Below are 14,601 nucleotides of genomic sequence, written 5' to 3'. Positions count from 1 at the left end.
ACTCAACTACTGAAAAACACACAGCCACTCAAAGACGCACAACTACTGAAAGACGCACAACCACTGAGAGAGACACAACCACTGAGAGACACAGAACCGCTGAAAGACACACAACCACTGAGAGACACACAACCACTGAGAGACACACAACCACTGAAAGACACACAACCACTGAGAGACACATAACCACTGAGAGACACACAACCACTGAGAGACACACAACCACTGAGAGACACACAACCACTGAGAGACACACAACCACTGAGAGACACACAACCACTGAAAGACACACAACCACTGAGAGACACACAACCACTGAGAGACACACAACCACTGAGAGACACATAACCACTGAGAGACACACAACCACTGAAAGACACACAACCACTGAGAGACACACAACCACTGAGAGACACACAACCACTGAGAGACACACAACCACTGAGAGACACACAACAACTGAAAGACACACAGCCACTGAAAAACACACAACTACTGAGAGACACACAACCACTGAGAGACACACAACCACTGAGAGACACACAACCACTTAGAGACACACAACCACTGAGAGACACACAACCACTGAGAGACACACAACCACTGAAAGACACAGAACCACTGAGAGACACACAACCACTGAGAGACACACAACCACTGCAAGACACACAACCACTGGGAAACACACAACCACTAAAAGACACACAACCACTGATAGACACACAACCACTGAGAGACACACAACTACTGAAAGACAAACAACCACTGAAAGACACACAACTACTGAGACACACACAACCACTGAGACACACACAACCACTGAGAGACACACAACCACTGAGAGACACACAACCACTGAAAGACACACAACCCCTGAGAGACACACAACTACTGAAAGACAAGCCGCAAGACTTACATCCAAAAAAAACCTGAACACAGCACCAAAGAAATCGGCCGCAGCAGCATTAGACACACTCTCCCCACATGATCATCCCCGGCACTCCCCCGCACCAATCAGCACACTACGCACTCTCCCCATGTGGTCATCCCCGGCACTCACTCAAAAAACATGCTGATCATCCCCGGCACTCGCTCACACCAATCAGCACACGACGCACTCTCCCCACATGATCATCCGTGGCACTCACAATGCACTCTCCACACGAGATCATCTCCGGCACTCACAACACACTCTCCACACATGATCATCTCCGGCACTCACTACGCACTCTCCACACATGATCATCTCCGGCACTCACAACGCACTCTCCACAAATGATCATCCGCGGCACTCACAAAGCACTCTCCACACATGATCATCTCCGGCACTCACAACGCACTCTCCACACATGATCATCTCCGGCACTCACAACGCACTCTCCACACATGATCATCTCCGGCACTCACAACGCACTCTCCACACATGATCATCCGCGGCACTCACAACGCACTCTCCACACATGATCATCTCCGGCACTCACTACGCAATCTCCACACATGATCAGCCGCGGCACTCAAACACACTCTCCACACATGATCATCCGCGGCACTCACAACGCACTCTCTACACATGATCATCTCCGGCATTCACAACACACTCTCCACACATGATCATCTCCGGCACTCACAGCGCACTCTCCACACATGATCATCCGCGGCACTCACAACGCACTCTCCACACATGATCATCTCCGCCACTCACTACACACTCTCCACACATGATCATCTCCGGCGCTCACAACACACTCTCCACACATGATCATCTCCGGCACTCAAAACGCACTCTCCACACATGATCATCTCCGGACTCACTACGCACTCGCCACACATGATCATCTCCGGCACTCACAACACACTCTCCACACATGATCATCTCCGGCACTCACAACACACTCTCCACACATGATCATCTCCGGCACTCACAGCGCACTTTCCACACATGATCATTTCCGGCACTCAAAACGCACTCTCCACACATGATCATCGCCAGACTCACGACGCACTCTCCACACATGATCATCCACAGCACTCACTACACACTCTCCACACATGATCATCCGCGCCACTCACAACGCAATCTCCACACATGATCATCTCCGGCACTCACAGCGCACTCTCCACACATGATCATCTCCGGCACTCAATACACACTCTCCACACATGATCATCTCCGGCACTCAATACACACTCTCCACACATGATCATCTCCGTCGCTCACTGCGCACTCTCTACACATGATCATATCCAGCACTCACTACACACTCTCCACACATGATCATCTCCGGCGCTCACTACACACTCTCCACACATGATCATCCACGGCACTAAGAACGCACTCTCCACACATGATCATCTCCGGCACTCACAACACACTCTCCACACATGATCATCTCCGGCACTCACAACGCACTCTCCACACATGATCATCCGCGGCACTCACAACGCACTCTCCACACATGATCATCTCCGGCACTCACAACACACTCTCCACACATGATCATCTCCGGCACTCACAACGCAATCTCCACACATGATCATCTCCGGCACTCACAACGCACTCTCCACACATGATCATCTCCGGCACTCACAGCGCACTCTCCACACATGATCATCCGCGGCACTCACAACGCACTCTCCACACATGATCATCTCCGGCACTCACTACACACTCTCCACACATGATCATCTCCGCCACTCACTACACACTCTCCACACATGATCATCTCCGGCACTCACAACACACTCTCCACATATGATCATCTCCGGCACTCACAGTGCACTCTCCACACATGATCATCTCCGGCGCTCACAACACACTCTCCACACATGATCATCTCCGGCACTCAAAACGCACTCTCCACACATGATCATCGCCGGACTCACTACGCACTCTCCACACATGATCATCTCCGGCACTCACAACACACTCTCCACACATGATCATCTCCGGCACTCACAACACACTCTCCACACATGATCATCTCCGGCACTCACAGCGCACTTTCCACACATGATCATCTCCGGCACTCACAACACACTCTCCACACATGATCATTTGAGGCACTCAAAACGCACTCTCCACACATGATCATCGCCGGACTCACTACGCACTCTCCACACATGATCATCCACAGCACTCACTACACACTCTCCACACATGATCATCCGCGCCACTCACAACGCAATCTCCACACATGATCATCTCCGGCACTCACAGCGCACTCTCCACACATGATCATCTCCGGCACTCACTACACACTCTCCACACATGATCATCTCCGGCACTCAATACACACTCTCCACACATGATCATCTCCGTCGCTCACTGCGCACTCTCTACACATGATCATATCCAGCACTCACTACACACTCTCCACAGATGATCATCTCCGGCGCTCACTACACACTCTCCACACATGATCATCCACGGCACTCAGAACGCACTCTCCACACATGATCATCTCCGGCACTCACAACGCACTCTCCACACATGATCATCTCCGGCACTCACAACGCACTCTCCACACATGATCATCCGCGGCACTCACAGCGCACTCTCCACACATGATCATCTCCGGCACTCAATACACACTCTCCACACATGATCATCTCCGGCACTCACAACGCACTCTCCACACATGATCATCCGCGGCACTCACAACGCACTCTCCACACATGATCATCTCCGGCACTCAATACACACTCTCCACACATGATCATCTCCGGCACTCACAACGCACTCTCCACACATGATCATCTCCGGCACTCACTACACACTCTCCACACATGATCATCTCCGGCACTCACTACACACTCTCCACACATGATCATCTCCGGCACTCAATACACACTCTCCACACATGATCATCTCCGTCGCTCACTGCGCACTCTCCACACATGATCATATCCAGCACTCACTACACACTCTCCACACATGATCATCTCCGGCGCTCACTACACACTCTCCACACATGATCATCCACGGCACTCACAACGCACTCTCCACACATGATCATCTCCGGCACTCACAACGCACTCTCCACACATGATCATCTCCGGCACTCACAACGCACTCTCCACACATGATCATCCGCGGCACTCACAGCGCACTCTCCACACATGATCATCTCCGGCACTCACAACGCACTCTCCACACATGATCATCCGCGGCACTCACAACGCACTCTCCACACATGATCATCTCCGGCACTCACAACACACTCTCCACACATGATCATCTCCGGCACTCACAACGCAATCTCCACACATGATCATCTCCGGCACTCACTACACACTCTCCACACATGATCATGTCCGGCACACACAACGCACTCTCCACACATGATCATCTCCGGCACTCACTACACACTCTCCACACATGATCATCTCCGGCACTCACTACACACTCTCCACACATGATCATCTCCGGCACTCAATACACACTCTCCACACATGATCATCTCCGTCGCTCACTGCGCACTCTCTACACATGATCATATCCAGCACTCACTACACACTCTCCACAGATGATCATCTCCGGCGCTCACTACACACTCTCCACACATGATCATCCACGGCACTCAGAACGCACTCTCCACACATGATCATCTCCGGCACTCAATACACACTCTCCACACATGATCATCTCCGGCACTCACAACGCACTCTCCACACATGATCATCCGCGGCACTCACAACGCACTCTCCACACATGATCATCTCCGGCACTCAATACACACTCTCCACACATGATCATCTCTGGCACTCACAACGCACTCTCCACACATGATCATCTCCGGCACTCACTACACACTCTCCACACATGATCATCTCCGGCACTCACTACACACTCTCCACACATGATCATCTCCGGCACTCAATACACACTCTCCACACATGATCATCTCCGTCGCTCACTGCGCACTCTCCACACATGATCATATCCAGCACTCACTACACACTCTCCACACATGATCATCTCCGGCGCTCACTACACACTCTCCACACATGATCATCCACGGCACTCACAACGCACTCTCCACACATGATCATCTCCGGCACTCACAACGCACTCTCCACACATGATCATCCGCGGCACTCACAACGCACTCTCCACACATGATCATCTCCGGCACTCACAACACACTCTCCACACATGATCATCTCCGGCACTCACAACGCACTCTCCACACATGATCATCCGCGGCACTCACAACGCACTCTCCACACATGATCATCTCCGGCACTCACAACACACTCTCCACACATGATCATCTCCGGCACTCACAACGCAATCTCCACACATGATCATCTCCGGCACTCACTACACACTCTCCACACATGATCATGTCCGGCACACACAACGCACTCTCCACACATGATCATCTCCGGCACTCACTACACACTCTCCACACATGATCATCTCCGGCACTCACTACACACTCTCCACACATGATCATCTCCGGCACTCAATACACACTCTCCACACATGATCATCTCCGTCGCTCACTGCGCACTCTCCACACATGATCATATCCAGCACTCACTACACACTCTCCACACATGATCATCTCTGGCGCTCACTACACACTCTCCACACATGATCATCCACGGCACTCACAATGCACTCTCCACACATGATCATCTCCGGCACTCACAACGCACTCTCCACACATGATCATCCGCGGCACTCACAGCGCACTCTCCACACATGATCATCTCCGGCACTCACAACACACTCTCCACACATGATCATCTCCGGCACTCACAACGCACTCTCCACACATGATCATCCGCGGCACTCACAACGCAATCTCCACACATGATCATCTCCGGCACTCACTACGCACTCTCCACACATGATCATCCCCGGGACTCACTACACACTCTCCACACATGATCATCCCCGGGACTCACTACGCACTTACACATGATCATCCCCAGCACTCACTAACTTGCACACCAATCTTACCCGATCGTCCCCGTGCGCGTCAACAGCACAGCACTTGAAGCGGCCGCGCGGCGGCAATGGCTCCTTCTCCAGTCGACACGTACACGGCATGGGCCGTTCACTTGCTGGCAATGACGACTACAAAGACAAACAGCATAGACGCCAAAACATAGGAGCACGAGCCATCGACTTCTACATTCAGCAGCACAGCGTTCAACCGATTGTTGAAAGCGGCTTTCGTTTGAAACAGAGCTTGTACAGACCGGCTGCTACAACAGCATTACCAGTGTCACACCACATGAAGCCAAGCAGACTCAATCCAGTGATTTTTTTAATGGAAAAATTTAGGGGTGAAACAATTATACCGAATACTCGAGTACTCGCTCGGTTTTTTCAAAAATAATCGTACTCGGAATAAATTAGAGTACTCGTTCATACATGGTACATGCATTTACCACAGAAATCTGCAGTTTCAGAGCAGCAGTGGGCAGATATCGACGTGCAGACTGTGTGGTGAACATTTGTTCACGAGTAGAGAGAGCCCAAATGACCCACCAACCAATATACCTGAGAAAAATGACTTACACTCGGTTCAATCAGGGTTGTATCATGTAATTTAAAGCCCTTGGTGTGCAATTTTTAGGAGATGAAGAATACTCGAATATTCGATCGGAGAAAATCAGAGTACTCGAACTCGGGATCTCAGTGCCAACTTTCACCCCTAGAAAAATTACAACAAATCACTTCTTATCAGATGGCAACACCCATGTACTTATTCAGCGGGTGAGGAAAAACATGTCCACCAGTACATGGAACGTAACATCATGAGTAAGCGTTCCCAATCTGTAAACAAAGTGTTCATATTGGGAAATGAATTCAATCCGCCTGCGTACGGTTACACAATCGTCATTGTCATGGTTCTGACAGGGTGGCCGCTTAGCCTAGCTCACATGCAATGGATGAAAATTCATTAGCTAGATACCTTGAAAACCAATACAATACGGTGGCGGGGCACCTTCCTTACCGTAGCAACGGTGTCTTTGTCGCCAGCATCCGAGATGCCATGGGCGGGATATCGAGCACTGGACCCCGTGCCACAGGCCCTGTCCTGCCCCAACTGACCAACGTCGTCGCCAAAGCCAGGCTGAGACGTGCCGGCGGGGCTCTGAGAGCCGTGCTGTTCCGGCCGGTCCTGACCATTGGCGTGGCATGGCACGCTGTCCACACTCTTTGTGACAGCATCCTCCAATGCCGCTGCAGCAGCAGCAGCTCGGCTCAGTGGACACGCGGAGTGCGCAGACGGGGCGTCGGAATCGACTTCGCTCGACTCGTCACTTGATCCTTGGCACGGCTCGTTGCTATCAGGTGACATGGTGACAGAGCAGTTGACATTGCTCAGCTCCACCTGCATGGACTCCATGGGTAGTGGTGACGTGTCGTCTTCCTCTCCACCGATTGGCAGCAGAAACGTGGAGACCGACAAGGCGTCACACACATCCTCCATTGCCTCTACTGCTTCGCTAGTGTACGCAGCGTTCACCGGCGTTGGCTGTGCATTGCGTAAACGTAGGCCCGGCACAGGCGAGCACTGGCTCAAGTCGCTCAGCGAGTCCAGCGCCAGCATGATATCAGGTGATGAGGACACAGATGTAGCACAGGCACCACCGCGCTCTGGATCACTAGCACAAGCAGCAGGTGCAACAGCGGCGATGGCAGTGCAGGCATCGTCGTCGTCGCTCCAGCACACATCCAACGCCGGATCAAGCATCTCCACCGACTCCTCAGAGTCGGACTCGAGCGACAGAGTCAGCGGCGGTGACGACAGGGTAGATGCCAAGGAGCAGGGCGAGGCAGGAGATGTTGCTCCTGACATTGCTGCCGCTACTTCACGGTCCACCTTATCATCACCTGCACCCTCACCAGCATCATCTACATGCACAACACTCCTAGCCTCGCTGGAGTGCTCTTGATTGACAACATCGAAAGATGGCCTATGGGAGCCAGAAAATCGAACAACCAGCTCCACGGCTGACTCGGTGGACTCAGTAGCATCGCTACATTGTGCAGATGATGAAAGTGACGTATCATGCTTGTGACTAGGCGCATTGCACGGTCTCAGCTGCCCCGTGGCTAAGAGATCAAACACATTGCGAGAGCCAGCAGTGGTTAGAGCACTTTGACCAGAAGTAATCAGAGATGATATCCTGGAATGGCATGGGGTTGACTCAGCAAGCGTTGATTGGCTCTGTGTTGAGTTACCTGAGTTACATGTCAGTTCAGCCTTGCACTTGTGCTGAGCTGTGGAGCTGCTTGGCCCAGCAGGTGACCATTTCACGGCCTCCTTGGCATTTTGACCAGAGAGTTCGAAACCAAGGCCGTTCATTTGCTCTGCTACCGGAGTGGATTCTGCACGTTCATCGACAGTTGCTCCTGTCTCCATTGACAGATCCACGGACATCAGAGACAGCGTGGAGAACGCCGCGTCACTGCCACCACAGCTATGACCATCGCTAGTACTGCACTGCTGCTGCTGCTGCTGCTGCTGTTGTTGATGATGCTGCTGTTTCTCACCTTGAAGATGCATTGGCACACTACCAGCATCAATTTCACCACACAACCTAGCATTGAAGTCAGTAGAGGCAACACCATTGGCTGCATCAGCACGCACCACACCATCGTCAGTAGAGGAATCCTCCAGGCAATTCAACTTGACTCCCGATTGAGAAGAATGTACAGCGGCTGTCTTCCTCTCAGGTTGCGTTGATGCTGTGCTGCTAATCTCTATAGTTGTAAAGTCAAATTCAGCCGGCTGCACCCACGCTTTGTCATTGGCCCATGCTGGTATGGGCGCATCCAGCGTTTCGCTCTTGCTGTCCTCAGCAAACAAATCAGAGTACAAGCGACCAGAGCGGCGAGGATCAACGGGTCTTGTCCGCGTTCTCGCCGCGGAGCATTGTGACAGTGGTGGAGATTCTGTTACCGACTCGGCCAAGCCAGTTGAGGCTGTACGTGGCGGAGTATGTGGCCTTGCTGTAACAGCTGCCGGTGGCTCTTGTATATGTGGAGTGCCAACAGAGCTGTGTCTGTTGGATACCGTGTCAGTACTCTTGGCAGAAGCGAACATTTCAGGGCTCGAGTTATTCGACATAGTCGCCTTCGTTGTGACTTCTTCCTTGGTGTGTTTCTGATTAGGTGATTGTTGCCGGCATACTGTTCCGGACCTGCTGGCACGGTCAGCTTTTCCAGCTTTGGGCAGGTTACCAGAGTATGTCCTGGGTGGTGTCTTCAATGTGCTTGTATTCGTTGTTGATGATCCTCTCGCCTGCTTTGCCTTAGGAGAACGAAGTTTGTCCGTCACTTCGCCTCGGCTGCTGGAATTGGCAATTTTTCCAACTTCAGAACGCTTTACTGAGTTTGGCTTGGCTGGTCTTGCTGAAGAAGCTGCTATGTCCTTCTTACACTTTTTACGGGGAGAATCAAGCTGGCTGGGCATTTCATTGAGGTTGTTGACATTCGCAGTTCGTCCTTCTGAACATGTCTCTGCCTCGGGAGTTGCAACACTCGGAGTGCACCGAGGGTTAGGGCTAGTTGCTGGAGGAACTGGCCGGTGCCAATCATAGGTCGGAACCGTTCGAACGGCGCCGGCGTTAGTTGCCGGGATGCTCCGCAAGACTACCGGAGATTCAATAGACTGAGTAACTGATCCCTCCTTGTCCGTCTTACTTGCTGATACAGCCGTGGTTGTACAAACACCAGACGACACACAAACGCTCTTCGTCGAAAACGGCACAAATGGTTTGGCATCGAGCGGCTTGTCCTCAACTGGTGCAGTGTCAGGAGGCGGCGGCGGAGGTGACAGCGCTGCAGAAGGCAGAATGGAGTGCGGCACTTCGGGCTTAGCACAAGGTGCAGCGTCGGCTACAGTGCTCTCGGGCATGGACTGAGCGAAAGAAGGCTGTGCGGTGGGGACGGCTGCTCTACCACCAGAGGCTGACACCAGCGGCAAGGAAACCGGCACGAATGGTTCCGCACACAACACTGCAGTAGCAGAGGTACCTCTTTGCTTGCACGCAGCCATGGCTGGTTTGGCATATGCACAAGCATCAGATGACGAAGGGCATTGCTCAGGAACTGGCACGAAATGCTTGGCAGCCACAGCAGGGTCGACTGCACTTGGCTCGGAATGTTGCGCAATATGGTCAACAGATCTATCCGGTAGTACTGCACAATTAGCTTGAGCAGTAGGAGGCACATGCGCTGGATGCTTCTCGGAGTAACAGGGCAATTTTGTACTACTCAAGTCTGTTTGCTGGACATGTACTTGTTCAATGGGATTCTCAGAGTCAGACCCCAACATCCCCACCGACTGCTGTGACACTACTGGCGAACAATGGTCAAGAGCTTCTGACGAGGTCCGCATGCGAGCACGAGTCCGAGAATCCCTGGAAGAGTGGCTGGAGCTACATCGAGAAAAGTCGCTGCTGCCGTGATCGGACGTTTGGCATGGTGACTTCGGTCCAGAATGAAAGCGATTGCGACGAGCTCTGCAGGGCGGTGTAACTAAGGACGTATCACCAGGTGTGCTCGTGTCAGATGCGCATGGCCGAAAAGAAAACTGAGCGTCGTGCATCAGAGACGATGTTGAAGAATCGCTTCCATCTGGCGAGAATGGCTGAGTGCTACTGTCCAGGAGATAATCGTCGGCTGAAGAGATGCCAGAACTGCTGGTGCTTGACACTGAGCTTAGGCCAGGCAAGCGAGGACTGGTACTGTCTAAACCATCCAACCGCAGTTGTTGCCGATACGCTGCCTGCTGCTGCTGCAGCTTCTGCAGCACAGCCGGTGGTAATAGGCCAGTCTGCAGGTACTGGGAATTCTGCACCACAAGGTTGACAAGAGTTGCCGCGATCATCTGCTGCTTTGAGTGTATGACCTTAGCAGCCAGCTGCTGATTGACGATCTGTTGCCGTGCGGTGATATCACTCAGTGCCGTTAGGAGACTGGCCTGCAAAGCTGCCTGTGGCAAACTCCCTGATGAAGCCGCAGCAATCAGCTCGGCAGGCGACATTGCTGGAGGAGGAGAACCCATTATGCCATTACCCAGTACCGGTGGGCGCTGCTGCTGCTGCTGCTGCCGATGTGGCTGAGCCAGAAATGCTGGAGGTGACACCACGGGCTGCGCTGGAGTAGGTGGTGGTGGTGGTGGTGGTGGAGACGCCAGTGGAAGAGAGCCAGGATAGACTGGTGGCTGGGAGGGCGCAGGTGTGCCTGGAGCGGCGGCGCATACCGGGGGAGGTGGAGGAGGCGGAGGTGCTAAACCGTTTACATCCTCATTGAGCCGCTGAGCAAATGGCACATGGTCCGCTTGTACAGAGGGTGGGCATAAGCCCACTGATGCTACTGATGCTTGCTTGCTGCTGCTACTGCTGCTGGCCATGGCAGAGTAACAAGCCGAGTGTCAACTATGCATGCGACTGTGACCTGGGAGTACAAAACAAACAAACACACACACACACACACACACACACACACACACACACACACACACACACACGTGCGCACACACACACACACACATACACGCACACACACGCACACACACACACACACACACACACACACACACACACACACGCACACACATCATTTTCAAAACGTCAAATTCATACTTCCTAGCACTTTCCGGCATAATAGGCGCAAGAGAAGAGTAGCAATTTGCGGTGTTCCAGCAAAATCTGTACTTCCGATGGGCGGCGCCACCAAATAAGCCACTGACAACGGCACAATAGAAACTGTCAAGGGCAACACCCTGATACTAGTACAGTGGTCCCTTTATAATCTGGCACCATTTGTGCTAAAGAAATTCTGCTGGATTAGGGAGGGTGCTGGAGTAACAAATCTGATCTACTGCTGCAATGTGCATGAAGAGGACATTTTGGCTAATGAAAATTGTGCTGGCTTATAGAGGGTGCCGGTTTATAAAGTGCCGGATTAAAGAGGGATGACTGTATACAAGCACCTGTACACGGAAGACCGCTAGAGCCTAAGACAACAAGTTATTTCCAGCCAAAGGACCCAGAATAAGGAGACCAACTGCATGCGTGGACTCGTTTTCGGGTCCCCCGTCCATGATCACTTCGATGCCCCAATATGCCCATAAGACGCCCCAATATGCCCATAAGACGCCTCAAACAGCATCACCGCATTTCCCAGAGTATAAGCCACACTTTGAACACTCAAAACCCCCCCCCCCCCCCGCCAACAAACAAAAAAAGGGGGCACGGCTTATACTCCGATGATCAAATTAACGGTGATAAATAGGATAGATGTCTGTATTTCGTGGCACAAGAGGGGGGGGGGGGGGTGCGGTGTATGCTCCGGAAAATACAGTATAACACCCAAGAGCGTGCAACTCCTGATTGGTCTCAGTACAGGAGCCTGCACGTTGGAATTCTTTCATTGTGTGATGGCCAGTGCACTGGCATGACTCACGCCGCTGAATCCATCAAAAATCTGTTGTCAAACTGCGTAGCTTCGTCTGGGTCGCCTACCCCAAAACTGTGATCCTAATTAAAGTCCTCCGCTGTGGTCTAAGCGCAGCTAGATGATGCTTGACTTCAGAAGGATTACTTTCTCGCTGTCACATCAAGCTGCGCCACCTTCGACCATGTAAGAAGCACTCGTAGAGTCGGCTCTTCAGAAATACATTACAGCTACTGTAGACAGTTTCCTTTGAGACAAGAATGCGATAATACTCAGAAAACGGACACACTTCAGGCTCTTTACGAACATCTTGAAAGTTGTTGGTTTCACTAGTATACTTTCAAGCCAGTTGGGGTTATGAAGTACAATGTCCATTGGCATGCCGGGGGGGGGGGGGGGGGGGTACGAAGTACAATATCCTCATTTTGTCCACTGCTGAAGTCTATTCATGAATTCTTTTGCTGGAAAAATGCGAGAAGGCTCGTGTTTTGAGCCCGATTCTTCTTCAAAACGCATTGTCAAGCATGTACCAATGCAGATTTGCTGACATGATACGTACAATGTTGAGGCCGCTTGGTTGGAATTAGGAGCGGTTCCAGCTATTCATAAGTTTCAGGGAGTTGCAAATGGCAAACCTTTATACAGCTAGTTTGCAGAAATCGCAAGGAGTCAAAATCTACCTCGGATGGGTCCCATCTCCATGATGTTCTGTACGAATTGGGTGGGTCGACTTTTTCGAGATAAGGTCCAGACACGGCCTAAGCAGCTGGACTGGGTGCTACAGCACTGATGTATGATAAGATGCGTCCGTCCAAGGGTCAAATTGTGTGCGTGTAGCAATATTGCACGGAGAAAATGAGTTTCCCTAGCAGTATCGCGAAACAATGCGTGCTATGCAAGACCGTTGGTTGGCTTTGTCTATGGCAACAGTCATGTGGGTTACAATCTTTTTTCCTTACACGCTTTATGTCAACTCACAAATCAAAAGGGGGGGGGGGGGGGGGGAGCAGATAGATAAACATAAAATGCTTCTTGTCCTGACCCTAAAGCCACAGATTGGCAATACCAAAATGTCTTTATTTTAATGAGTTTTATCAAAAGAACATTGTGTAACCAAAGCGAAGTCAGAGGCAATAATGTCGACACAAAATGGCAGTAATGGACCCCTCAAGTAACACGTTACTGGCTCTAGCACGCCAATATTTCGGGCAGCATTCATGGTGGACTTGCATTCTCCTACGCTGCAGCCACTTTTATCATCAGGATCAGCAGACTTTTCGGAATGCATAATTAATTATAACCTATGCCAAATTCGAGCATTGCACCAAAGAATATTTTGGAAGTATTAGGAAATTAAAGGCCACATTCCTCGTACTGCTCTTTTCTCTCTGAAACTCAACACTTGCAAGCCAGATACGAAAGAAAGAAAAAATCATCAGTCACACCGCCCTCTTATTTCCTAATACAGTGTACTTTGAAATTCTCCGTGAAGTTCAAATTTGAAATAGAAAATATTGTGGAAATTTGAAAAAATCAGTTCCACAGGCTTTATTTTGTCGACACTTGAAGTGATACGTTAATTAAAGTAACCATCGGTTAATGTACATAATACAGTAAATAGTGGATATAACGTGCCCCTTTGATTTTCGATAATTTATCACTATATCCGGTGCATCACTATAGCCGATTTGCATGTATGACTGACACATGGCACATGACTGTGCATGAAATGATGCGTACATGCTGGAAAAAGCATGAAAAGCAGCCACGTGTACATGTGGCTGCTTACAGCATACAGGGAAGAATTTTCTCTCTGCTGCCTGATGCATCCAGGCAACACTGGATCAGTTTTGGCAGAAGTGAACTATATTAGAAGAACACTTGTTTTGTGATCATCACTCTTGATCAGTATATGCGATATTTTCCTGTGCATTTGGTATGGTTTGCTTCCTGAAGCCCATCACAAGCGATATATCGGTATAGCTGATAATAATGTGTAGTGATATTTTAGCTGTATTTTTTTGTGATTTGATTTTGATTTTGGCGAGTTCTATCATTATAGCCGGTATATCGTTACACCCGGTCACTTTATAAACGATACTCACTGTACAGCTGAATCATCATTCAAATAATATTTGAATCATGAAATACTCAATCTGCGGACAGCA

General features: G+C 50.8%; 1 protein-coding gene across 1 annotated transcript in view; it reads right to left on the bottom strand.

Annotated features, from left to right (window-relative positions):
- The window catches only part of LOC135822450 (mucin-2-like), a 43,164-nt gene that overhangs the window by 27,486 nt on the left and 1,077 nt on the right, over positions 1-14,601 (bottom strand). Inside the window, exons 2-3 of the mRNA XM_065335218.1 lie at positions 6,975-11,431; positions 5,972-6,088 (exon numbers count right to left, since the gene is read on the bottom strand). Coding sequence (XP_065191290.1) covers positions 5,972-6,088; positions 6,975-11,387 — 4,530 coding nt within the window. The 5' untranslated portion in view covers positions 11,388-11,431. The remainder of the gene's footprint in view (positions 1-5,971; positions 6,089-6,974; positions 11,432-14,601) is intronic.

Source organism: Sycon ciliatum, chromosome 8, assembly GCF_964019385.1.
Source record: "Sycon ciliatum chromosome 8, ocSycCili1.1, whole genome shotgun sequence".
Classification (NCBI taxonomy): Eukaryota; Metazoa; Porifera; class Calcarea; order Leucosolenida; family Sycettidae; genus Sycon; species Sycon ciliatum.
This window is presented reverse-complemented; position numbering and strand designations above follow the sequence as displayed.